This window comes from Podarcis erhardii (genome assembly GCF_964252035.2).
Source record: "Podarcis erhardii genome assembly, chromosome: 10".
NCBI lineage: Eukaryota > Metazoa > Chordata > Lepidosauria > Squamata > Lacertidae > Podarcis > Podarcis erhardii.
Genome location: NC_138500.1, coordinates 31,971,190 through 31,996,479, shown reverse-complemented (window position 1 = coordinate 31,996,479; position 25,290 = coordinate 31,971,190). Strand labels below are relative to the sequence as shown.

Genomic DNA, 25,290 nt, shown 5'->3' with positions numbered 1-25,290 from the left:
AATAAATTCCTGTTCCAGTATATGTAAGGGGCAAGAACTAAAGGTGATATTTAAACTAATTCACAACCAACCTTGTAATCATGCACTATGCGCTCTGACACAGATTTATCCAGCATCTTTTTGTACCACTCTTGCAGTCGTTTGGGTTTGGGTATCTTTTGGTCAGGAGGATGGCAATGGAAAATATAATCATCACCTTCACTAGGTGGGCAGGCCCATATATGTCCCGTTGTATAACTAATAGGAATTAAAAGAAAAAGTCAATACCATTAGTTCTGTTATTCATTATAGTGTTTCACTGTGTTGCCCACTTCATTTATCCATCTTTTCAGGAGCAAGAGTTTCTTTTACAACCTCCAAGCAGAGCCAAAGTCAGCCTAGAAATATTGCATCTAAGGAGCAATGTATAAATGATGCAGATGACCTCTCCATCCAAGTTAACTGGTCAGACCCAAAACTGCTTAGCTTCAGAAACAGAACTGATTCATATACCTTTAAACTATTCTAAGGGATTCAGAAGCCTGATGCGGTAGCCAATGGAAAGAGCTTATTGTCCAACTCAACCCACCCAATCTCTGTTTGAAAACAGTTACAGGCTATGCTCAATAATACTTGCAAAACTGGGAGAAATCTGAGTTTTTAATGGTTTTATTAATATTGTCTTATTGAATTTAGGCTCCTTTTCTTTGGGGATGGAAAAATAGGTCAGATTTAGAATGCTCACCATTCTTTCTAAACTATTTTGCCCTATATACCCTCCCCAGCCAGATGCTGGGTAGTTCTTTGTCCTTTCCATTTATCTATAATTCCTTGTGCAACTGCTGCACAACAGCCTTGTAAGGCAGACCAGTTGCACCAGAACTATCTGGTAATCACTGCCAGCACCACTCCCTTTCAATACTTACGACAGATGGGAGGAGATTCTGGGGAGCTCAAGGAAATGCTAGGTCCTGAAGTCAAATTGTTCAGAATCTACTGCCTATGCTTCTTCCCCTTGAAGCAACTTGACCAATATTTCCTGCTGCTTTATCAGCCAATTTCTACTTTAACTTTTGCTTGTGTGCCCATTTCTACCATTATAGTTACAATTTAATGGCAGAATGCACCCTTTCCTCAGTCTTCTACAGCTTATCTTCTCAATAACCAAGATGTGGTGGTCAGCAGCTTATAAATCTGTGACAGTTTATTTTGGGTAGCCAACTTCTATCTGCTTCATTTGATAGCAAAGAACATTTAAGTAGAGAAAAGGGTTACTTTACCCAGGCAAGAATTATGTAGCAACTACGATTAAAAAAAGCAGAGAGAAACATCAAAACCCCATTGATACAGGTCTTAAACTGTCCCTTTGCTTAGATTTCAAAATTTGTATAATCAGACACCTTTTTCACAACAGAGATATTTGTGGGACCTCTTTTTATAAGCATATCACTAATTATTCTACATTTTCTTCAAATCCACCCCACTTCCTCTGGCTTATTTCACTTTGTCATTTATTTAGTTTTGTCTACAATTTGGTTAATTTAATTCAGGTTAATCTAGTTAAATGAGACCTCTCACATCATGCTGGTTTTCTTTATTTTCAATCAATCCACCCTGGTTTCTTTTCTCTCCCCCCCTCCAGACACATTATCTCCTGAAGCACCTCATGCGTCAAAATTTCTACTCAGTGCTGGTGACTATCACTACATAAAATGAGACAAAGGCTCTGCCCTCAGATATACAAACTTTTAAAAAGAGACATTAAAGAAAATAGTTCAGGGAAAAGGTAGAGACGGAAAAGAAGTTTTACGCCATAGGTGGGTTATTTGAAAGCAATTACAAGAGATTTTCACATCACTGATCAATACAATAATAGAAGACAACATTTAAGACTATTTTTATTTTTGTAAGTCAGCACTGCAGGAATTGTTTTCCTTTACAAACACTCAGATCAGACTTGTCAAGCTGGAACTTCTCTATATACTGACTTCTGCCCATACATTGAAGGGACCTAAAATGTACTGTACGGTTGCCACAAGCAACCTAACTGTATATTCTTGCTCATTAAGGTTAATTACTAATTTGGGCACATCTATACCCACAATTTACTTCTGAAGATCTATCATTTTCAATCATTTGGGATAGTATGGAGTTTATTGCAAAAGAACAGAAAGCTTACCCCAACTTTTTAACGTATTCTAGGTATCCTATTAGGATTTCATGATATACAGCAGTCCTCAGGCATTTGGGGCGGAAGAAGTGAACACTGTCAAGGTAAGATATGTATACTCTCCTAGATAAAGAACAGAGAACATTCATAAATCCAGGCCTTAACCAGAAACATTATTCAAATACCCCACCATTCCATTTTTTCCCCATTGCCAAGGAAAAATGTCTGTTGGTGTTTGAATTAAGGTACTTTCAACATTTGAGTAATTTGTCTTCCTTCACATTTTTGTTTTGTTTACATAGCTATCTCAATTACATTGCCATTTCCCTGCCCAAACTTTTTCTCTATTTGCCATGTAACATTCTATACTTTGGGTCACCAACATGACAACTGTGGGCACCATGGTGTCCTCATTGACACCCCCTTAGTGGCCACCAATACCTCTTGCCCTTCAGTTCTAATGTTTCTTTAAATGAGGTTTTGGGGGGCTTGCTTGTCTTGTATTTGTTCTGGGGAAGGTTGCCTATTTTAGAGGGTATGTTAACTGCTTTTTTAATCTGATATTTGTTATCAGAGATGTATAGGTGTTTTGTCTGTTGGGGGGGTATTCTGAGCATCACTATTTTCTTCCTCTCTGAAACTTATATCTTGGGATGCCCATGAGAGTTTTAGATCTCCAAAGGTGGCCTTAAAACTCCAAAAGTTGGGGGCCCTTGTTTTATATTTTATTTTACAGCACTCATCTCTGGAAGAAATTAATGTCAGAAAGGTTCAGTCACAATGTCAAACCTTGGTTTGGTGCTACTAGAATGAACCTTCAAGAAGCTTTAGGCTTGCATGCTGTGATTTTATGTGAACTGGAAAACTAGGATTTGTCTTTGGCCAGAAAACGGGATCAAACTTTTGTTTCCAATACTGGCCCACAGGTGAAGTACTAACCATAGTTTGACAGTTCAGACAAAATGACTAACTCTGACTTGCCTCAGACCAGAAAGGGAACTGTCCTGTGCAATGGAGGGCAAAAAGTGCACATACAAGTCAAAAGCTCCTTGAAGGTTTGTACTTATAGACTCGCGACGGGACGACGAAAAGTGAGGCCGGAAGGCTGGCGCCGCAGCAATTTAGGCTGCTAAACACGCCCCCTCGCAGGCATCTGGCTGGGTGCCTGCCCGTGGGTGTGGGCGCCAGCCAGGTGAGTGGGAGGCAGGGGGCTAATGCCCCCAGCTTGAGGCGGAGCCCGGCTCCCGACCACAACCACTCCCCTCTCTTGCAGGAGGAGAGTCTTTATAGTATCAAGTCACAGTTGATATTTAAACCAGTCCTGCAAACTTGTTGGGCTAGATCTCTCTCTGGCATGCAAGCCTCAGACGTTGGATGTTCTCAAGTGTTTTGTAAGGCAAGTCTATTACAGTAACAAACATATATAGTCTCATTAACAATACAGCATAATAAATAGAAATAATATCAGGAGAAAAAAATGTGGTACTGGTTTACATGGTGCCACTTCTAAGAAGTATTAACATCTCTCAAATACCGAGTACTTAGCTTGTATTAAAACTTTAGGCATTACTTGACCTCTACAAATAGGTCACTCATAGGCTACTTTCCCCCATTCAAGAGATATGGGCACATTATGTGGCTAGCACAATGGTCTCAGGATACATCTCCCAACAGTTATTGCAATAGTTTAACAATCCATCCCCAAGTAGAAGACCAATATGAGCAGATGAGCTTATTCATTTAATTCTGTAGAAAATACTGAATTTAAGGGGAAAACATTATTATTATTATTATTATTATTATTATTATTATTATTATTATTATTATTACATATAAAAGATAAACAAGCTTCAACAATTATGCTTGCCATGGGGAGTGCCATGGGGAGTCTTCTGCCAACTCTGATGCTCCAAAGATGGGTGGAGATTGTCCCCTGGAAGCATTCTGATGATCCCTGCCCCTCTCCCCAGTTCTAAGGTTAGGAAGAAGGTGTGGATTGGTTATCATCTTCATTGCTCCAAGCCCCCACTTTGAACATATGGGCTTAAAACCAACACCAATCTGCTTTGAGGGCTTCTTCAGTGGCTGCTCAATGGTGACACTCCCTCTCTCCCATAGAAGGGGGACAGTCTTTGGCCATTACTTTGAGCTCCTTTGTTGAGCACTGGTGAAGCCAGAATGGTCCTGGCCTGCCTTTCCCACAGGACTTCTTTTGCTGCTGAGTGGAGGCGATTGCCTCCATCAAGCCACGGGGGGATGGGACAGGGTGGGAAGAGCGAACCTGGCAACCACAATTTTTGGCTTGCCTAGCAAAGCTAGCCCAAAACCATAAAACCTTAAAGATAAAAACATTCCAGTTACTTCTATGAAGTAAACACAGTTGTGCCTGCATTGAGGGGGGGGGGGAGAGAATCAACCATCAGAAAGAAAAGTCAGAGATGGAACAGGAGTAGAGGGTAACTGTAGACATTTACAACGAATCTTGCAGTTTGATTTTGGGCAAATAATTCAACCTTTCTTAAACCTTCAAAATGGAATATCTAGCAACAATCCAAACATAACTACCATCAAAATTATAAAACTTCATTAGTGTATTTCTTTACCTCTGATTGGGTTGAGGGCAATCTGATCCATACTCCTGAACATGCATACCAAAAAAGCACAAATCGACACCATCAATCTCCTCAAAAGCAAAGAGGGCTTTTGTTCGATAAGGGAACTGTTCTGCCATCTCTCCACTATCTACAAACCTGCAAAATGTAAAGACATAATTTAAAGGCATTCTTTGAAGACAAGCATGACAGAATAAAGGTAACAGAAATTCTAGTCATGTGGTACAGTTTCAAAAATGCAGATATCGTACCCAAAATAAAAATTAGTAACTTCTGCTATTTATTTTATAATGGATTTGTTTTAACTGCCTTGTTCTGTTGTAGTTTAACCTTAATGATGAAAACAGCTTTAAATGTCTTGATAGCATAACCGCGTGTCTAATTAATAAACTGCACAAAACCTAAATGAGCACACCGGTAACTATGGAGAGAATTAGAGCCATCTCTGATAAGAATTAAACAATAAGAGATGCCTGTTCAGTCTCCTTAATGTGATTAATTTACTACCCTAGTCTTTCCCAACATCTCCCACATACCTTTTCTCCTCACCCTTACAATTCATTGTATGAAATCTAAGTAACAAGATATGCAACCAACAGTGAATGTCCTAATTGTTATAATCATTCATACTATAATAGCAGCATTAAAAACACTTCACATTATGACATTCCATGGGGAGTGTGGGGAAGCGAGGAAATATCTTAACATTAGAAGAGATCTGACCACCTTAGCCTGCAAATGAAAACTTAGCAGTTCAGGGTATCTACAGCCGACTGAAATATTATGTTTTACTCCTTAAATTTTATTTTTTAGATATAAATTATGAAAAGCCAATGCTCTATTTAATCCCTATGATCAACATTTTTGAATTAATTCACCTTACTTAAAAAAAACCTGTTATAATGGGAAAGTCATAGAAATAACAGTTTGAAACTCATAAATGTGAGATACGATTGATGGCAAAGATATTGCCAAGTGCTCTTTGATTACGAAAATTATATATTATGCATTGCTTTAACACACATAGTAACTGTGCAACTAGAGGATTCATAAGGAAACATAACTCAAAGACTTGAGGAAAAACATACCTTGCTTTCATCCCTGGCTTTACCTCTACAGTTTTCTCTGAAGTATGAACCACCCTAACTATGACTTCGCCTGACTCAGGGTGATTCTGTCTTCTCAGGAACTCATTCACTCTGTTCTCTAAGAATGTACCAAGTCTTGTGGCTGGTAACCCTGTATAAAACAAAGAACTCTTAGCATACTATTACAGTAAACATCAACACCAAAATCGCCTAATATAAATAGGTATAGCTTTACCTTGAGACCCACTGATTAAAATTTGCATGCTTTTGCCCCTGATGTTAATCTAAAACTTCTGCCTATTAATCTACCAACTGAATGATGTAGAACTGAATTAACCTGCTAACAGTTTTCAATAAAGCTAGTAATTAACATCTGCATAATGTTCTCCCCAAGAAAAGAGGATAGCATCAGGCATATATATCGCCTAAATGAAGAAAACAGAATTCATCTAGAAACATGATTCCAGTACTTTTTGACCATATGCTTGTCATGATGTCCCTAGCAGGGAACTAGAGCTCTTTTAAGATCTATCTCCAGCATCTTAAACTGTCCACCATACTAGCAAGATTGTTCCTGAACGGACTACTTAGGAAAAAGTTATCTGTGTATAGCTCACTAAAAACACTGCATGCAGCAGCATAGAAAAAAGGCAAACAGTATTGGGAATGATTAGGAAAGAAACTGGAAATCAAATAGCATGCACAATACAACATCCCCACCCCCACCCCAATTCTCAAGCAATGATCTCAATAAATCCAGGAAGCTTTAATTATGGGGGGGAAAGCAAACAGATGTTGAGACTTTAAGTATCAGGCTCATACAGTGGCTTGGTTTCCATTTTAGGATAATGGGGAAAACTCCAAGTGTTTGGCTGCAAGTTAATGTCTTCCATATTTCAAGGATGTGCAGAGATCTGGGCCTCCTGTTGCACCTTGTCAGAGCAAGTTACCAGGCGGTTACTGATAGGCAAGGACTTCTATACTTGCCTAATTTCTTATTATAAAAATGACCAAAGATTCAAAATTCCACTTTAAAGGCGGAGTAACGTTAGGATCTTGTTCCTGATAGAGGAATATTGTCAGTACCCAAATGGAACTGATCTGGTCAATAGACTACCTCAAGTTAATTTCTGTGGCTCAGTGAAAAAAACAGCATGTAATAACAACAGTTCTCAGCGTATCACTTAGCTATAGGATCTTCTGAAATTAGTAAGATTTATTTCCTAATCGGTAAGTGAGCATCAAGTGGATGCTCTGACCCCTGAAATGCATCTTGCTGGGTCCATGAGACCTTTTCAGGTTCTGTGTCCAGCCTCTGGAACTCCCTGCCAAGGGAAACTCTTCTTTTTATGAAGGCTCTTGGACTTTAGAGATTTAATTTTGCTAAAAAGTTATAAGTGGGCAATTGGGACTGTTATTTTAACTTGCTATTTTATTTTTGTTGTACTTGAAATTCTCTATTGTATTGATTTTTAATGTTGTTGTTAGCCATCTTGAAGGAAAGACAGGATTAAAATGCATTAAATAAAGCAACCAAAGGGTTGAGGAAGACAAGGAGTATCTTCACTTACTTCGAGCACAAAATTTATTTTCTCTCCGGGTTCGCCCAGTTTTCTTTAGGCAACCATCACAAACAAAGCTGAAATAGAAATGGGGAAAAAAGAAATTCAAAATATATTCTTAACAAAAAGGTGAATAATCTCCACAAAAATATTCCTTTGATATTTTCTAACATCCTGATACCCAGTATTTATTTCAACCATTATTTCTTTTTTTAAAAAAGGATAGCATATTGGATTTGATCAATGTTTTAGTACGTATCAACAATAAATTAGGAAATCACTGAAAGGTCTTATTGCCAAAAATATGTTTTATCAATTAAATTCCCTTTTCCGGTTTAAGATGAGCACTAATTTTAAGCTGATCCAGTGATTAATGTACACTATACTACCACTTCAGCAGTTTCCCTACAGCACTTTCTTCAAAGGAGAGCATAAATTCCAACTAGGACAATATACCAGATGGACAGAATGGAGGATGCTGTTGAGAATGTTGGCCTGCCTTCTGAAATACTGCATCATGGACCATATAAATGATGCTCTCTGTGCATTCTGTGATCTGTGGCAGCAGTAGTAAGGTTATTGGAACTAGAAAATCAAGCTTCCTGGGATCTGAGTTGTAGAAAGTCCCTCTAAAGGCAGTATTGATATTACATAGGAGCATGTTAACAAATGTCTATTAAGAAGGCAAGTTTATCAACTGACTTGAAAATAGTAACATAATGGCAAGCATTTTAGAAAAACAATTTTAAGCTAGCATGGTTGCTGTTTTTAATTAGATCACCAGCACTCTTTTCAGATAGAACTGTAGTCATTTTGTCATTTTTAATTGTACACAAGAAGCACATCATCAACAAATTACCATCTTTGTAAGAAAAAAGGAAAGAAAAAGCAGGAAGCAACCCACCCAGATGGCCAGATTGTCTCATTGTGAAGCACACAAATCTGATGCATTTTTCTTCCACATTCTATACATTCAACAAACCTGGAAGAGAGAATCAAAGTATAAGCAACACAGGAAGTTGTTGAAGATAACTGATTTAGAAAAAATGTGTTGGAACTGAAGATTATGTAGCCCAAGTACAAAATATTCAGAACTGTACAATTTCAAACCTGTTGATCTGCTGTACATGTATCTTTTCTCAGCAACAGTCTAGTGTACTATGCCCAAATGCAAACCACTACTCCCCATATGGTCTACATTGATTTTAGTTATGCATTATATAGCTTCTCATTTCTTACATTCCACTACTAAAAGAATTCACAGCAACTAAGATTCCTGTACATCTAAGTCTGAAAGCAGAACTAGGTACATGACAAAGCACAGTTAAATGTTTACAAAGAGGATTGGGAGGCTTTTGAAAAAGTGAAGTCAATTTTTTATACTTCAAAACAAATATATTCAATATAAATTTGTAATATTGACTAAAGTAATCAAAGGCTTTTCTACCCCAAACTCAGATTATGTGGCCATACTTAGGCAGGCAAATATTTGCTTTCTTAAGGTACAACACATCATCAATATTGCAGGTGATAAACTAAGAGAATAATGCTAAAGCCTTCCACTCACCCCTCCCACACTCTGCAAAAATAAATAAATGAATAAACGGTGAAAAAAACTTTATTTCATTTTTAAAATGACAAGTGATTTGAGCTGCTCAAGCATGACTTACTGTTCAGGGTCCAGTGTATCATTTTTCCTTTTAGAAAACTGGTCTTTATTTATTGTGCTGAGGAGAAAAATTGATAATCACAGTTGTAACAAAAATAAGTAGCTGCTCATAATAATAATAATAAATCTTCCTAGCACCTACAGGAAACCCTGCTACATAGCCCAATAGGACTCCATATGCATTCTGCTTCTTAAGAATTAAAACTTTTGAGAGGAAGGAAAACTACAGGTGAATTCAAATATCTAGGGCAATGTAGTGGCTACTTAAAAGCTTTTAAGACACCGGAGTTGCCATTCATAACCTGTGACCACACACTTAAGCACTCCTCCCCCTCTGCAAATGCTTAAAAATCCAGAAAGTCTTAGGGCTTAGCAGTGTCATCAGAAACTACAGATAATTTCTTCCTCACTAGGTACAGGAACCATGCAGTCACCATGCAGCTTCTAACCATCCAAATTCAACACTCATCACAGACTGGGGAGCAGACAAGCATAAAGAGGCTACTAGGAAGTACAGAACGTACTATTTAAACACATTCTACAGTTTGACGTATCATGAAACCCCATTTTATAAAACACATCATCTTTAAAGACTGAAATTTATTAATATACAACTTATGACTAGCTTTTGGGTTAGTGAGACCTCCTTTTCTTCTCTCAACTGTAATACTTGCTTTTTCTATGATAGCCTAGACATAGTTTTCCACCCTCTGGAAATTTCAGAGTTTGACTACTGTTATATGTTGTATATGAGGTTGCCTTTAAAACTGGTTCAGAAACTTCATCTGGTTCCAAACACAACCGATAAACTGTTAAGCAGGACACACTCGTTTCAGCACCTATGCAGTATTAATAGTTCTACAAAGTTAACCAATATTTCCAAGTTCAGTGCAAAGTGTCATTTTTATACCTTTAAAGCCCTGAACAGCTTGACACTAGAGTACTTAAGAAGGACCACCTTTTCTTATAAAAGGGTGTCCACCTTCCAACACCCTTTTCCAGGTGCCCTCAACTCTTTTAGTGAGAGCATGTATTCAGTGATGGTGCTTTGTCTTTGAATAGTCTCTCTAGACATAAATATGGCAGTTACTTCTACCTTGATTCAGCTCAATTTCCTTTTTACCAAGGCTTTTAATCAAATTGCTGCTGCAATCTGATCTATTATTTTAGTGACTGTCATATTTCCCCCCCTTGCTGCTTACTTGGGTTTATTGTTACCAGACAGGTAGTAGCCATGTTAGTCTGTTACAGCAAAATTAACAGGGTCTTGTGGCATCTTAAAGACCAACACATTTTATTATGGCATGTGCTTTCACGGACTAGAGCTTACTTTATCAGATACATGATTTTGTTTATCACAATGTTGCTAGCTATTTCATTCTTTTCTACTATGGTAAGCTATTCCAAAGAGGCTTTGTTGAAAAGCATCCTTTTAGAACAATATCAAACTAATTAAATTAGGTTAGGAAATTATTGTTAATAACTGTTGTAGCACGTGCTTTTGTAACTTCTACCACTGAACTACTGCAGTGTGCTATCTATAAAGCTGCTTTAGAATTTTTTTCAGAAGTTGATTCAGAATGTAGCAGACTTTTGCTGGCCATAAGAATTATGCTACACTTAATAGGATCGATTACTGGTTTGCTTCCAACCACAAACTCAAATTTCTGGTTTCAGCTCTTTTAAGGCCTTACCTGATCTGGGCCCTCATAACATGAAGGAATATCATAGGTACCCCATATGGAACTGAAATTTTGGGAGGTGGTGCTATTACTGTATCCTCTCAAAGAGGTATGGACAGCAGCTGTAAGATATAGGCTGGGGTCCCCAGTGTGACACCTGCAAGTATCACATTGCCCCCAGGCACCCACCTTGGTACAAGCCAAGACCCTCTGCCCCCCCTTTTTAATGGGGAGTTGTGGTCACTCTACAAATATGTATAATCACATTGTGATATTTAGAGTTTTCCCCAGTCTCTTTACCAAAGATCCCAAACATGGAATTTTCCTTTTGCACAGCTGCCACACAATAGGTCAACATTTTCACTGTGCTACCAATGATGATTTCAAGATTTCACTCCTGATGAGTAACCATCAGGTCAGACTCTATAAGCATATATGTGAAGTTAGGATGCTTTGCCCCGTTGCACATTACTTCATACTTGCTTACACTGAACAGCATTTGCTATTTTAATGCCCATTCATCCAGTTTGGATTCTTTTGGAGCTCCTCACAATACTCTTTTGGTTTTACCACCTTAACAATTCAGTATCATCAGTAAAACTGGCTAATACACTGCTCGTGCTTAATTTCAGGTGATTTATGAACAAGTTAAAAAGCACCAGTACTAACCCAAATTCTTAGGGACCACACTTCTCAAATCCCTTCATTATAAGTTGTTGATGTTGTTCTTTTTTACTATGTATTTTGTGGTTTTTATATTGTAATTTAATGTTGTGAACTAACTGTCCTGAGATCTGTGGGTGAAGGGCAGTATACAAAATGAATAAATGTCAAGTTTGGGGAAGGACAGGGGAGTGGTAATTGTTTGTATTAATTTTTTTGTGGGGGAGAGGTATTCTGCCTGCTTTGGTGTGTGTGTATCTAGTATTTAACGAAGTTTATATACCGTACTGCTTAATTGTAATAAACCTCTAAGTGGTTTACAAGACATAAGTTAATGTAATGTCAACAAAAAAAAGTTAAAATAGGTATTTTAAAATGTTCAAAGATCAAATGTGCATATAATGAGGTAAGGTGATCTCACAAGTAAATGGATCCCAAGTTGTTGAGGGTTTTGTATTAGTATATCAATAGTAACACCTTGAACTTGGCCTGGATATGAAAGGATATTTTGTAGTGCCTACAACTGTTTCTCAGATTTCAAAGAGTGTTCTTGGACTAGAGGAAAAATCTGGACATCTAGGATGTTCTTGGTGGTGATGTTCCAGTTATGAAATTGTTGCCTAGAGAAGCTTTTCCTGGCTAGCTCCCTTTCACCTTTTGAAGGGTAGGAAACTTTCCTTTTCTGGAAGACATTTGCTGCCTCAGAATCCAACCAGACTAAAAATTATGTCTCTTGAGATCCAGTGTATTTTAGCATTAAAAATGTATTTAAAAGCATTTTAGGCACTTCTTCTCCAAAAATCTACTACATATTTTCTCCTATAGGTTAAATTAGTGGTGGACAAGACTGAAGACTAAGTTTTTAGCTAAGTCTCCTTCCAAGCGCTTCTTGTTTAATCCTCGGCATTAGGCTCTTTCCTGCTTCTAAAACCTTCCCTGTTTATATATTTTCACATATAACCAGAATCCATCAGGCAAAGGACCCCCACTTACTGCAATTAAGTAATCTATTTCACATATTATGGAACTATCAGAACAACATTACAAATATTGAAGTTGAAGCAAGGGAGCCTTACACATTGACCCAGTCCAGATTTCACGACAAGTCACACATCAGCATGACAAGAGTGAGCCACAAGCCTTGAGCTTGTGCACTCCCCTCCTGAGAGTTCCAATGGTTCCTCTTCTGGGTTAGATTAACCGCAACATCGTGTCATCTGAACTTAACTTAAACTGTGGCTAGCATTAACTATGGGTTGTTTGAAACAAGCATGCTTCATAACACATGGTTTGAAGTTGAGTTGTTGCAAGCCATAGTTAAGGTTAGTCACAGTTTAGGGTTTGGACAACATGCAGTTCTCATCTCATCCTTGTAGCTGTGCCTAAGGAGAAGAGGATGTGGCGTTCAAATATGGCCAATATGTAAAGGCACATAAATATTCTAAGTGTCAGAACATGGTTGCAACCTCCAGCAAACAATTCCTATGAACACTCTGCTCCAACATAACCCTATTTTGAGCAGGAAAATCTGTCACCCGTGTTTTCAAATTTAGGCCTGCTTTCAGTTAGGTACCTGCCTGAACAATTCCTTACTGGATCTCCTGCTCAACAGATTAAAGGTAGTCATTGTGTGTATGTGTGTGCATGCACATGCACAAAATAGTTAAAAGTTAAAGCAAGCTGTGAAGTCTCTTTTCTACAAGCAGAAGCAACAAAAAATTTTGCAGGCTCAGGTGGGATTGGAATTCTTAAACATTAGGTCGTTATTAAATCTAGCATATAAACTGGAAGAATGCTTCTACTTTTCAAAAGTGGTTTTTCATATTCTCACCAAAATATGTGTTTTAAAAGCTAAAGCTTATTCTGAAACATAAGGTTTGTCTAGTTTTCAAATAATATTCCTGTCCTCTGTTCCTCCCATAATTGCACAAGGCCTCAGCATTAAATAAGGAATTTTACCATAAATTTGATGTAAATTGTTTAATAGTATTTACAGTATGAGATTGACTAATGCTATGATAAATGTTGTTAAGAAATTTAAAAATAATTAGAAAGGAGATAGCTACTCACGTTTGAGGCTGTGATGGGTCGTCCCCCAAAGAAACGCTCTCTCCTTGGATTTCATTGAAGCACTTCTCACAGAAATGATACCTGTCGGCAAGAAGGCCATATTTGGGTGAACTGTTCCGTCCACACAACACAGCCCAAGCCAAGCAACGGAGCCACCAATCACAGCAGGCCAAGGAGGGGGGCGGGAGCAGAGAGCAGGTCATCAACGGCGACAGGGACATTCAATGATGAAGATTTATGGGACCCAGAGTTTGTGTTTGGTTTTGTTTTTTTGTTTGGGTTGGTTTTTTTGCAATCAAAGCCAAGTGCAGACAACGACAAGCATGAAGGAGAAATAAAAAAACAACACACACACACGAACAAAGAAATAGGGATTTGCAGGACGAAAAACAAAAACACAGAAGCAAGACAGGACAACACAAAGCAGAAAGCCAAGGCAAAGCACAGATTAGCATTAAATCTCTCAAATGGGATCACAAGCAGCAAATTATAGCAAATAAAAAGAGTATTCCATTTTAGTATGCCCATGCCCTCCTCATTTCAATAATCAATGCTACAATAAAGCAGAGAATCAAAATGAAGAAAGGGTAAGAGCAATTGCTGCTCTGACATCTGCATCAGGGTAGCAACTCTTTTCACAAGAACATCTGCCAGGAGAGGGCTGGAAAGGGGTGAAAACAATCCATCTTGAGAATGCTCAAATGTTGACAGGCCAGTCCTTCCCCTCAAAGCATTTTTTGTTTGCAACATCTGTTTAAAGCAGCAGTAACCATCCCCAAAACAATTTCTATGTAATTGTTCATGATCTGCCAAAATGACAGGTGCTTTAAGGCATCTGACAATGAGATATGCATATGTATGTTCTTAATATGTGACGTACTGATGTTCCATGCCTCCAAATTGATGTATAATTGACATATTAAAAGGATTCCATCTTCATCTAAATTAATGTTGAATGCTTTACTCAAGATGTTTTTTTACCCTCAAGAGTGCACAGAAACTGCAGCCTTTCCATTGCTAAGCAAGTTAATTTGAGTGCAAACATACAACAAAAAGAAACAAAAACAAAAAAACAAAACTGTGACAGTATTATAAAGCAAAGCAAAACCAACACTAGAGGAAATGTAATTGCTAAGGAACGGATCACTTCTTCACCACCTATGTTTCCTATCTATAACAGGTTAGTTTATTTATTACACTGATACAATGACAAACATTGATTTTGGACATTCAAAAGACCAGTGTCCAAAGAACCACTTAGTGTTATCTGCTGGGGGGGGGGGCTTTGCCTTGCATGTTTTGGACAGCAACCTTCCATTCCACATTGATTTTGAAACTCCTCTTAATTTCAAAAGCTGTGATATGGCATGACAGTCTGCTGATTAAAGGTAAAAAAAATCCAGTAGCAATGCCCTAGCCCATGTACACACCTACAGCAGTTCTTTGGATCCCAGCTCATATGTATACATATGATGATTTCTTTACTCAAGTGGGCATTTGTGATAAAAATGACTTATGGCATGAAGCTGTAAAGTTATAGAAATAAATGAAAGCTTAGCTTTAGATTTGTTAAAGAACTAGTTATCTACTTCAGCAACCCACCCAAAGCATGATTTGCAGCAATACTCCTGACAAAAAACGTGAAAAAGTTGTGTTCTCAGTTTTGCTTCCTCCCTTAAAAGAGCTCCAAACACAGTTTTTCCTATCAGATGTTTTCCGAACCCAAAGCAGAACATAGAACCGTGCTATCACAGAAAGCAAGTCTTCAGAAAGATTGCCATCATCATGCAGGTGGTAAAGTTAAGATGCACGGTGATGCTTATTTAATGAAACAACTCCAGAGTTCACTCCTCAGTTAATTTCCACTTCAGAAAAGAGCTATCGAGAAGAAACTGAAGGCTGCAGATCCAATGGAGTACAGAGAAGTTGCTGGTTTACTGAAATTCCCATAAAAGATGCTGGACCAGGTAGATCTTGGTCTGATGCAGTGCAAGATTTAGCTTCTTAAACAAGAGTACATACTCAGGAACACTTGACAGTTATGCCTCAATAGTTAAGAGATCCCAAGCACACACACAGGAGTGCTACTACCATAGAAATTCTAGCTGAGCGTGAGAGACTGTAAGAGGCAGAGTGAAGTCAGCCCCTCTCTGACCTTGCAGGCACCCTGCTTTTCACGCGGCTCAAACAAAACACAGCTTTACAACTACAGCTTTGGTTGAAATAACTGATCTAAAACAGGAAATATGTCTCCCTTAGGACAAGACTGAATGTTAAATGCAGTGAACTCAAGATGCAAACATGCATGCTTTTCTGTGCACTGTTTCATACAGAGGAAAAAATGATGGTTTTACTGCAAAAGCTTTGAACTAATCTAAAGCATATGGAGAGTTTATATTAACATCCTAATTTCTGAAACAGGAAGTAAAAGTCAATTGATGCAACAAGGCTTGCATGGGAAGTAATCTGCTGAGAATGCTACAAATGTAAGTGCATGCCTGCCTATATCTAATATAATTTTTCACAGCAGGTGCAATGCTGTACCCAAGCATTTTCTTACCTGTTTTGGTAACTGTAATATGTAGCATCTCGTGGGATTGTGCATAACTGTTTGCCATAGCAACATAAAGTCTGTGGTGAAAACTCCAACTGAAAAGAGAGGGGAACGCAGGTTGCTTACAGGTATCCAAGAAATAAGACACTTTAAAGCAAAGTTTCAAAAGCTGCTACTACATTGGTAATCCAAAAGCAGCGAATGCACAGATCCCACCCAATGACGGCATGTACACTATCTCCAGAGGGCAGGCTGGGCTCCAAATTTTCCTAATGGATAAGCTCTAGAAGGTTCCAGACACTGTCCTGAAGAGGCAGAAAGCCCATACTTGGGATTGCACAGAAACCTCAGGTTTTTGTTTATAAGTATTCATGAAGTATTATTCATGAATAAGTATTCATGAAGTATGAGTGGTGGTAGTTCAATATCAACACTGTCCGCCCCTCCCCAAGCTCCTAGAATCAGAGCACAACCTACAAATGTTGTAGTGCTAATGATGATTGCTGTACAACATAACATTTATTAGGCAGTAGTTTTATCCATTCGGAATGCTGTTTACCCCAAAGAAAACCTTGCCATCAAAATATTTTGTACACAACTACATGTAGAGGTAGACCAGGGACAATAAACTTCTTAGCCTTGGAGGACCATCTGCTTTATTGCTTACATGCAGTAGGAAAACAATTGAATGTTGTATTTAATGATGCACATTAAGACTCTGGAGTAAGTACGGAACACAATTTAAGACAATCCTAAAATAGTTCACCATACTTGATTTCTATATTAGCATTCAAAACAGACTTAAGGGATCCTTAAAATTAGACATTGAAGTGTTTGGGTAATTTCCTGAAATTCAGCTTAAGATGACTCTCCTTACCTTTCGTCCACAACAATAGCCAAGGCTCTGCATAACTGGATCAATTTCCTGCTCAAACACCTCTGCCAGCTTGGAACAGTACTTATATACTCTAGATGTTTTGCGGTTGTAAAGCCAGGCATTGTTGAACATGAGCCAAATATCATCGACATACTGCCAGGGCTCCTGGTACTGTCCTGTGTCAAGCTTCCTCTTGATTGTAGAAAGATCCATGGGGTTCTTTACTATATCAAAGTAATCCTGAAAAATAAATAAATAAGAATTCTGAACCCTTGGATGCAGACATGGAATGTCTTTGCTTATCTCATCTACAAAAGCCTGAAACCCCATCTCAGAAAGTAATGGGTAAGACATTTGCTTTCGGTCAGACAAATTTAAAAATGCCCAATACAGAAGACAACTTTGCTCTGAAGGAGACTAATCTGAAAAAAAGAAAAAGGAAAAAGATGGAGCTACAGGATTTTGTTGTTACACACCAAAGCCCTGGAAAAGTAGTTATGCATTGAGAGAAATGTTTCTTTTCAATACACTTACAGGAATTCCTAGTAGTTGGGGATCCACAGGCTGTCGGAAGGGAAGGGACTCTGGGTCCTGACGGTAAAGTGCCTCCAATGTTGGCATAAGTGCCTGCCTCAACTCTTCTGGCTTGAAAACTTGTGAAAGGAGACACATAACATAAAATTAACCAAGAGAATTAGAAATCTGATTAACATCAAGACAATGCTTCATTTCCAGTTTCCCCACTCATTATCCAATGGTGAAGTGTTAGGCACTGACTAATTTACAATAGTCAGAACAGGAATCTGATACGGAACAACAGTAGGAATTAAAAATATTTTACTCAAGAGCTAATGTGCACAATAAATGTAAAGTTTGGCTAATAATTAAATTTCATAGGCCTGCCTCCTAACCAGTGTTTCGTTAGATAAGGCACATCCTTCTATGGATATCCTATTACCGAAATTCAAGTTCAAGTACCGAAGTTCAAGTCTCAAACTTAAGAAAACTACACAGGTTCTCTATGTAGCTGAAAAGAAACAGTAAACTTACTTTTCCTCTTTGACTGTCCTGAAGCTGGTGAAGACTGAGTACCTGGAGTACTAGGTCTTTCCTCCTCTTCCTTCACTTCTTGCTTCACTTCTGGTTTTTTCTCTTCTTGCTCTGTTGATTCAGATTTGCATTCCTCAGACATGGATTCTACCTTAACCTGGAAAAGCAAGAAGACATTTATGAGCAAAAAAGCAAAAAATAAAATAAATAATAATAAATTACCACACCTTCAAGAATAAGAATGAAGAAAGTGGCTGGGTGACACTGTATGAACTCCCTCTATTGCAGTGGTGGTGAACCTATGACACGTGTACCAGAGTGGGTTGTGATGGTGTGGGTTTGGATCCAAAGCAGGTTTGGATTTTTATTTTTTATTTTGGCGGAGAGCAACAGATCAGCTAGCCATCGATAAACAGAAGGGTCTGTCTCTTACCCTTGAGGACAAACAGCTGGCTCGGGCTGTGCTGCTGTTTTCAAGATCCATGATGCAGAGCAGGGTGGGGGTGGACGAGCCTGCCCTCCGACACCAGGGAGAGGAGAGCTACGCTGGGCCACGCTTGCGCGAAGCAAAACACACACACGGGAGAGGGGGCAGCTTTGCAATGTGCCACATCGGGATGCTTCTGCCTGGCTTTTGCATAAGCCTGATTTCGTTGCCTTTCCCTCCTTTTTTTGAACTCAGAAGGAGGTTGCTCTTTCGCCTGTGCTGGAGAGCGCGGACCGGGTGGGGAAGAGGGAGAGCCAGTGAGAAGGCAGGCGAGGCGCAGAAGGAGTGAATGTCATGAAGCGGGGCTGGAAGAAGTGAAGGGGTGGAGGCAAGCTGCTCCTTGAAGACACCTCACAACAGGAGACCTTGCTGCCTGCACACTGCGAAGCCAATGAGCCTCAGTTCTCCTTCCTGCCCACCCAAAGCCCAACCCAACAGAGCGACTCCAGCTTCCCTGGTGAATGGGTCGGTCAGCCAGCTCCTGGTTTTCCCGAGTCCCATGCTGAGTCCTCTGTCTGTGTCTGTCTGTCTGTCTGTCTGTCTGTCTCCTCTCTGCTTTTCTCTTGTTCTCCGATGCCCGGGAGAGAAGCGCCGAAGGGGCCGCAGAGAGAGAGAAACAGACAGACACACACACTTCCCCACATATAATAATAATAATAATAATAATAATAATAATAATAATAATAATAATAATAATTTATACCCCGCCCTCCCCGGCCAGAGCCGGGTCAGGGCGGCTAACACCAATAAAACCACAGTAAAAACATAATAGCGGAAAAAGAGGGGGGGGGACCAATTTAAAATACAGGTTAAAATAAAATTTTAAACGCAGCCTCAATAGCTGATAAATAAAGACCATAAGGAGAGGGAAACATAAGGGTCGGACCGAGTCCAAACCAAAGGCCAGGCGGAACATGCAGGGAAAGTATCCCGAAAGTGCTTCACAACACACACAAGTGCTGTCAAATTAATAGTGCAGATGAATTTACAGCAAGGCCACTGGGATCAGCACTTCCAGAGAGCCAAATATTTCACCACCAGCATGAAAAGAAGCCACAGATAAATTATTGTTCTCTGCAGGTGTGGCTTGCGCTATAACCATAAGACAATTTTTTTAGTCTGGGTCTTCTGATGTCACAATGAGTTTTTGCACCAAAAAGAGTGTGTGTCAATGAGACATCAGGTGACCCCACCCACCTGTTAAAATGGACCACAGGATGGGGGTGGTTCAGAATCTGACCAGCTGGCCAGAAACTGTTCCCCACACAAGTGCTACTAATTAAACTGCTTGGTCATCACTTGAGAGAAAACTTCTAACCCCGCTTGTATCATGCATCAGAGACTACAGAGACAGGAGATCTGGATCAAAAAAACAAAACTGAAATGTTTTAAAAATTAGTGCATTGACTTTCTTAATCAGCAAGTCAGACTGGTATAGTAGATAAAGTACCAATTTGGGTAGACCTGGGCTAAAATCCATGACATTTACAGGGCGACCTTGAGCCACTTACTCTCTTTTCAGCCTAATCTACTTCATAGGGTTGAGTGGATATATTGCAGCCCCCCTTTCCCGTATCCCTCCTGTTCTTCTTGGAAGAAAAAGATCCAGATGTGATCAAATGAATGAATTCCTAGGCATATCCAGTGTGAATGCCACACTCTCACCTCTGGCTTCTCCTCCATTTGAAGATCTGTTTGTTCTGACTCCTCCTCTTCCATTTTAATCTCCATTTTAATTTCAGGCAAAGGCTGCTGCTGCTGCTGTTCAGGAGCAGCCTGTTGAGAGTTCACATCTGCACTGTTGGTGGATGGTGGGTTTGATACTTGCCCATCAATGTTTGCACCTGGATGTGAAAGCTACAGAATGAAAGCAACAAAACTAGTAAAGCTACATGTCAAGTAGTGCTACACAGTTTTGCAGCAATTGTACTCTTTGCTTTATTTTGTGCTTCTAAGCTAGATGGTATCTCAAGCAACTTATGCCACGTGCATCTCAATAAGAAGAGGCGCTACACAAAAAAACCCCAATATCTTAATACTAGCCTACCACGAAATTATGTCTAGCTATACCACTTTCTGCACCTTCCTCCCCAGAAATCACACACACATATTTTTATCAGACATCTGTAGCTGAATTAATTCTTTGAAACTCTGCTATACAAAAGACAGCATGCATTCCAAAGTCCAGAATACTGTTCTATACCTTCATGCAATGCACGTTATTGAGACAGCAGAAACCATTTAGCCTTTGATACTGTAAATAACAACCTAAAAAGATTTTGCCCAAGGTTGGACTTTCACTCTTAATAGCCCTAGAAAACTTAAACTTCCTTACGGGTGTTGTAGGATGCTGAGGCTGCAGTGCTGCTGTAGGGGTGGGCACAGATGCAGTCGTGCTCTGTTGCGAAAGAGGTTGCTGTGGCAGCTGCTGCTCTGCAGAAGGGGTAACAGAAACTGGAGGCTGCACTTGCGGAGTCAGCTGAGCCTGGGGAGGTGTTGGGGTCTGCCTCTGTGGGGGGTGCATAGTTTGTGACGGTGGTCCGGGTGGCATCGCTTGAGGAACAGTGGCAGGAGCAGACGCAATTGTTGCCTGTGGTGGTGCTGGTTGCTGCTGCTGCTGCTGCTGCTGCTGCTGCTGCTGCTGCTGGGATACCAGTCCTGGGGGTGTATGGTGAGGTGTGGGAGTACGACTTGGTACTGGAGAAGGAGAGTTTCGATGTAAAGTAGACTGTGGAATAGGAGGGCAATGAATATGACTCCCTTGAGAACCTGGCGCCACTACTGGAGAAGTCACAGGACAGGAAGAGCTGGTCATTTGTGCCTGTTGATAAAAAAGAATTGTCAGTATCTGAATAAACTATGTTTGGTATCAACAATTGAAAGTCCCAGGGGCAGATCTAGTCTCCATCAGCTCCTGCTCCCTCAGTTTGGAACACAAAGGAGAAAAGGATGTGGAGGGAGTGGTGTGACTTGCAGGCAGTTCACATCGGAGAATGGATGGAGCTTTGGCCCATCCTCCTCCTCCTCCCACTCAGTGGCACTCCTGTAGAACTACTTGCCAACCAATGAGAATGTGAGTAAAATGGAAGGCAGTGCACAGAGAACTTAAGGATAAGTACTAAGTACGCTTGCCTGAAAGATGGTCCTCACTAGATAATCAGTAGTGCCAGTAACTGGCTTGAATTAATAATTTTGCTCCCTTTTTATCATTCATCCAGGTCTACCACACACACAAACAAATCCACATCCAAAGAGCCTGCCAACAGAACTTCTCTCAACATACTTGAGACGTGGGAGTCTGATTGCCAGGTTGAGTCATAGGCGTGCTTGTTGGATTCATTCCAGGAGACAATGTAGGATATTGGGTCTGCTGAAGGAACTGACTTTGATTGGAAGGTTGTGACACCCCTTGTTGCATACGTGGGGAAAATCCCATCTGTAACAAAGTATTTATTGTATCAAGCTAATAGTCGATGTTAAGAATGACACAGTACTTCCAGACATTAACATAGCAAATTTATTGATACCCTCTTATCAGATAAGTTGCCAGGGACTATCATGGCCAGAGACTTAAATGGTACTGCCTCTGGATTCTCAGCCCAGTAGCCCAATAAAATTCATTATTTGAAGCATGTTGCAGGTCTAAGTTAGTTAACATAACTGGTTAAAATATGAACAGTACTCCCTATTTAGAGAGTGGACTACCAACACATTTAAATACATAGGGTGGTATTCAAGGTAGACCCACCAAAATTAATAAACATGACCAAGTCAGATCTCTTAATTTCAACAGGTCTACTCTGAGCAGGACTTGAGTCAAACAGCACCTATATAGTTTGGGCACAGCAGCCAACAATGGAAAGCAAAGTCAACCAACCTGGTTCATGGTCCCCGTCTGGCTTAGCTGTCCAGGGTGCTGAAGGGGAGGAGTTTGCCGGGGTCCAACTGACTGCATTTGCATGGTCATCTGGCCAAACTGATTCATTCCTGGAAGTTTACATGTTTAAACAAGATTGGTGAGTTCATCAGAATATTTATACTATGCCACACAAAAAGTTAAATTTGTAAGAATCAGAGAAGGATGGGAATCTTTTAAATAGGAAAGAAAGAAGGAGGAAGATGTCAGGGACAAACCAGTATCAGGACTGTGTACAAGAGAATAAGGAGACCCAAGGGAGTGTGAAGCTTGAAGTTAAAATGAATAGAGACAGGAAGCAAAGGCAAATAGGAACTTTATCATGGCACTGGAAAGAGACACTTACAGCACAGACATTCTGAAACAAATCAAGAGAGGAAAATGTACCAGAAATGCAGAAAAATCAAGAAAACACAGCTTGGGGAAAATGATTACATATGGACATGGCCTGTTGCAATAAAAAGAAAAGGGTGGCTCTTAGAGACACTGTAAAGTATGTGGAAAGATTTTGGCAACTGACATTGCTGCTGCTGTGTCCTGCCATTCCACTGCCATGTCCTGCCCAATGCTGCTGTTGGCCTCTCACATCTGGACATACTGACCCAACATGTGCCAGCACTTTGGAATCTATGTCAACTCAGTACTCGGCTCTGATCTGCTTGTGGTGGCTTGACATTTTAGAATGATGTTGGACACTGCATGATGGGCAATGTCAAGCATAGCATTTGGGGCAATTTACATTGGCAGGCAGCTGCTAAGCACTAGCTCAGCACCCATTCCAAAGCATGCCATGCAGGAAACATATCTGGAGGAAGGTGAATAACTGGTGGTGGTGGCATGCTGTGGCAGCACCGAAGTGGGAGCCGAATAGGGTGGAAGCACTGTCAGGTAGGGGACCATGCTGGAGCTGGCATGGGAAGTGGTAGAGACAATGAAAAGTCCTTACTATAGTGCCAAGTTGTTCAGCTCTCTTTTTCTGAACTCTTACCTGATGGTGTCTGCATTCGATTCACCATCTGGTTTGGCACATTGGCACGAATCATAGATGGATCGGGAAGAGGACCGTCTGTAATGTAGTTGAACACCAAAATTAAAGAATTCAGACATTTTCATTTTTAAAAAAGTCACTTTAGGGTAAGGGGAAGTTTAATTCTTAAATTCTTGGACATATTTCAACATTTGGGGAATATTAACTTTTACATCTAGGATGCTAAAAACCTAACAGCAGCACTATCTTTATAAAATTCAGCAGCTGATCAACCAAGTTCTATTTTCAAGAACCAAATGTATCTTTAGAAATGAAATGCCAGGATGAAGGGCATTATTCTGAAGGTACTTTCAACAGAATGTGAAAGCATGCACAGTTCTCCAAGCATCCTCCCTGAAACTGACGATTATGTATCACAAGCAGAACAAAGGAAACCTTAAACAGAACTATATGTAACTGAAGAGAGATTAAAGGGTGTAATGTCATTTGTGTAGAACTATTCGTTTTAATGATCAAATGTTTGCAATTATACAGATATATCAGAATGCTGATAATGAGTTAGCCGTTTTCACACATGCTTGTCCCAATGCCACCTTTCATACAGACACAACTACTTTGCCATGTTTTCACACTATGCACTTCTAGGCTCTGAACAAATCACACAACTATATGGGGTGAAGGCTCATATGGGTTATTCCCTCTGTACCCAGCTGGAGGATGACTGTCACCCCTGTAATTCTTGAGTGCCCAAGAATCAAATAGATTCAAATGTCTATTGTTGTTGTTAAATTCATTGTTATTGTTAAATCAAACTTTGTAAGGGTACAACACTTACTTGCTGTCATCACGGGTTGTGGCTGCCCCATGGGGCCCTGACTGATAGGAGCTGGTGGCATGACTGGGGCATTTGGTATCATATTCTGCCTTTGTAGCCTGGTCCTTCTCTTTTCCTCCAGTTCCTTCTGGATCTTATAAATTTTCTCTGCTAATAAGTGGTAGTACTCTGCCTGCAATGAGAAAAGTATATGAGATGCATACATAAGGAAAGCTTACAATATGCATATTTCCAATCCACCCGAGACTGAAGGAATCCTCCAGCTACACCATATTAAGTTGTAATCTTTTTTTCCTGCACAGAAAATAGTGGCCACATTCTCATTAGAATTTCATTTTAATCCATACTAGTAAAATGCTGATCCTTGTGATGGATGGTATACACACATAGAAGGTTGCCCTTCATACTGTACTGACCTAGAAAGGGGGAGTGGGGAGAATGTGACTGGGGTCCCCATCAGTAGAGGCCAGGATACTTTGAAGTACCAGGGAGTGGTCTTGTACATGTAAGCCCAGGAAATCAAGATTCAGTGCCTTACTTCCTACGGCAAAACTGTTCAATTTACACTTCAAGTCTGGCAGATTGTGTTCCGTAATTCAAGGGCAACATCTAGGCTGCAGTTCTAGGTTGCCTGAGCATTCAGTCAGCTGACCACAAGTACAAGTATCTAGTCAGCAGGCCCTATAAAATACTAGCCTCAAAAGTTTACTCCTTATTCCAAGTAACTCATCACTGGAATGAGCCTACACCAGAATGATATTTTGCTAATATTCTTTGTTTGTAGCTTTGGAACTCAGCCTCTGCCTCCTGCTTCAACTGACAGACAGCGCTCTACTAGGTCCCAGAATACAAGGTCTCAAGAGTCTGTCCTTTGCATGCAAATACCCAGTGTCTGGCATGGTAGGCAGGTTTGGCCATAAGGCAACATTGTCCCAACTGCAGCACTTCATTACTGGAGTAAATGGACAAAAGCAAAGGAGTATAACCAGGAGAACTACTGAAATGGGGGCTAGTTTCTTGGTCAGAGCAGGTTTCATTCCTCACAGTTGCTAAATACTATCCTATTTATATGAGGTATAGCAGGAACT

At 39.9% G+C, this 25,290-nt stretch overlaps 1 protein-coding gene across 1 annotated transcript in view; it reads right to left on the bottom strand.

Moving 5' to 3' along the window:
- EP300 (EP300 lysine acetyltransferase) overlaps positions 1 to 25,290 on the bottom strand; it is a 75,192-nt gene that overhangs the window by 7,558 nt on the left and 42,344 nt on the right. Inside the window, exons 10-27 of the mRNA XM_081877560.1 lie at positions 24,203 to 24,374; positions 23,368 to 23,445; positions 22,341 to 22,450; positions 21,747 to 21,899; positions 20,799 to 21,284; positions 20,129 to 20,320; positions 17,977 to 18,133; positions 17,461 to 17,579; positions 16,927 to 17,166; positions 16,056 to 16,144; positions 13,496 to 13,576; positions 9,082 to 9,138; positions 8,316 to 8,393; positions 7,421 to 7,488; positions 5,850 to 6,000; positions 4,753 to 4,899; positions 2,159 to 2,272; positions 72 to 237 (exon numbers count right to left, since the gene is read on the bottom strand). Coding sequence (XP_081733686.1) covers positions 72 to 237; positions 2,159 to 2,272; positions 4,753 to 4,899; positions 5,850 to 6,000; positions 7,421 to 7,488; positions 8,316 to 8,393; positions 9,082 to 9,138; positions 13,496 to 13,576; positions 16,056 to 16,144; positions 16,927 to 17,166; positions 17,461 to 17,579; positions 17,977 to 18,133; positions 20,129 to 20,320; positions 20,799 to 21,284; positions 21,747 to 21,899; positions 22,341 to 22,450; positions 23,368 to 23,445; positions 24,203 to 24,374 — 2,658 coding nt within the window. The remainder of the gene's footprint in view (positions 1 to 71; positions 238 to 2,158; positions 2,273 to 4,752; positions 4,900 to 5,849; positions 6,001 to 7,420; positions 7,489 to 8,315; positions 8,394 to 9,081; positions 9,139 to 13,495; positions 13,577 to 16,055; positions 16,145 to 16,926; positions 17,167 to 17,460; positions 17,580 to 17,976; positions 18,134 to 20,128; positions 20,321 to 20,798; positions 21,285 to 21,746; positions 21,900 to 22,340; positions 22,451 to 23,367; positions 23,446 to 24,202; positions 24,375 to 25,290) is intronic.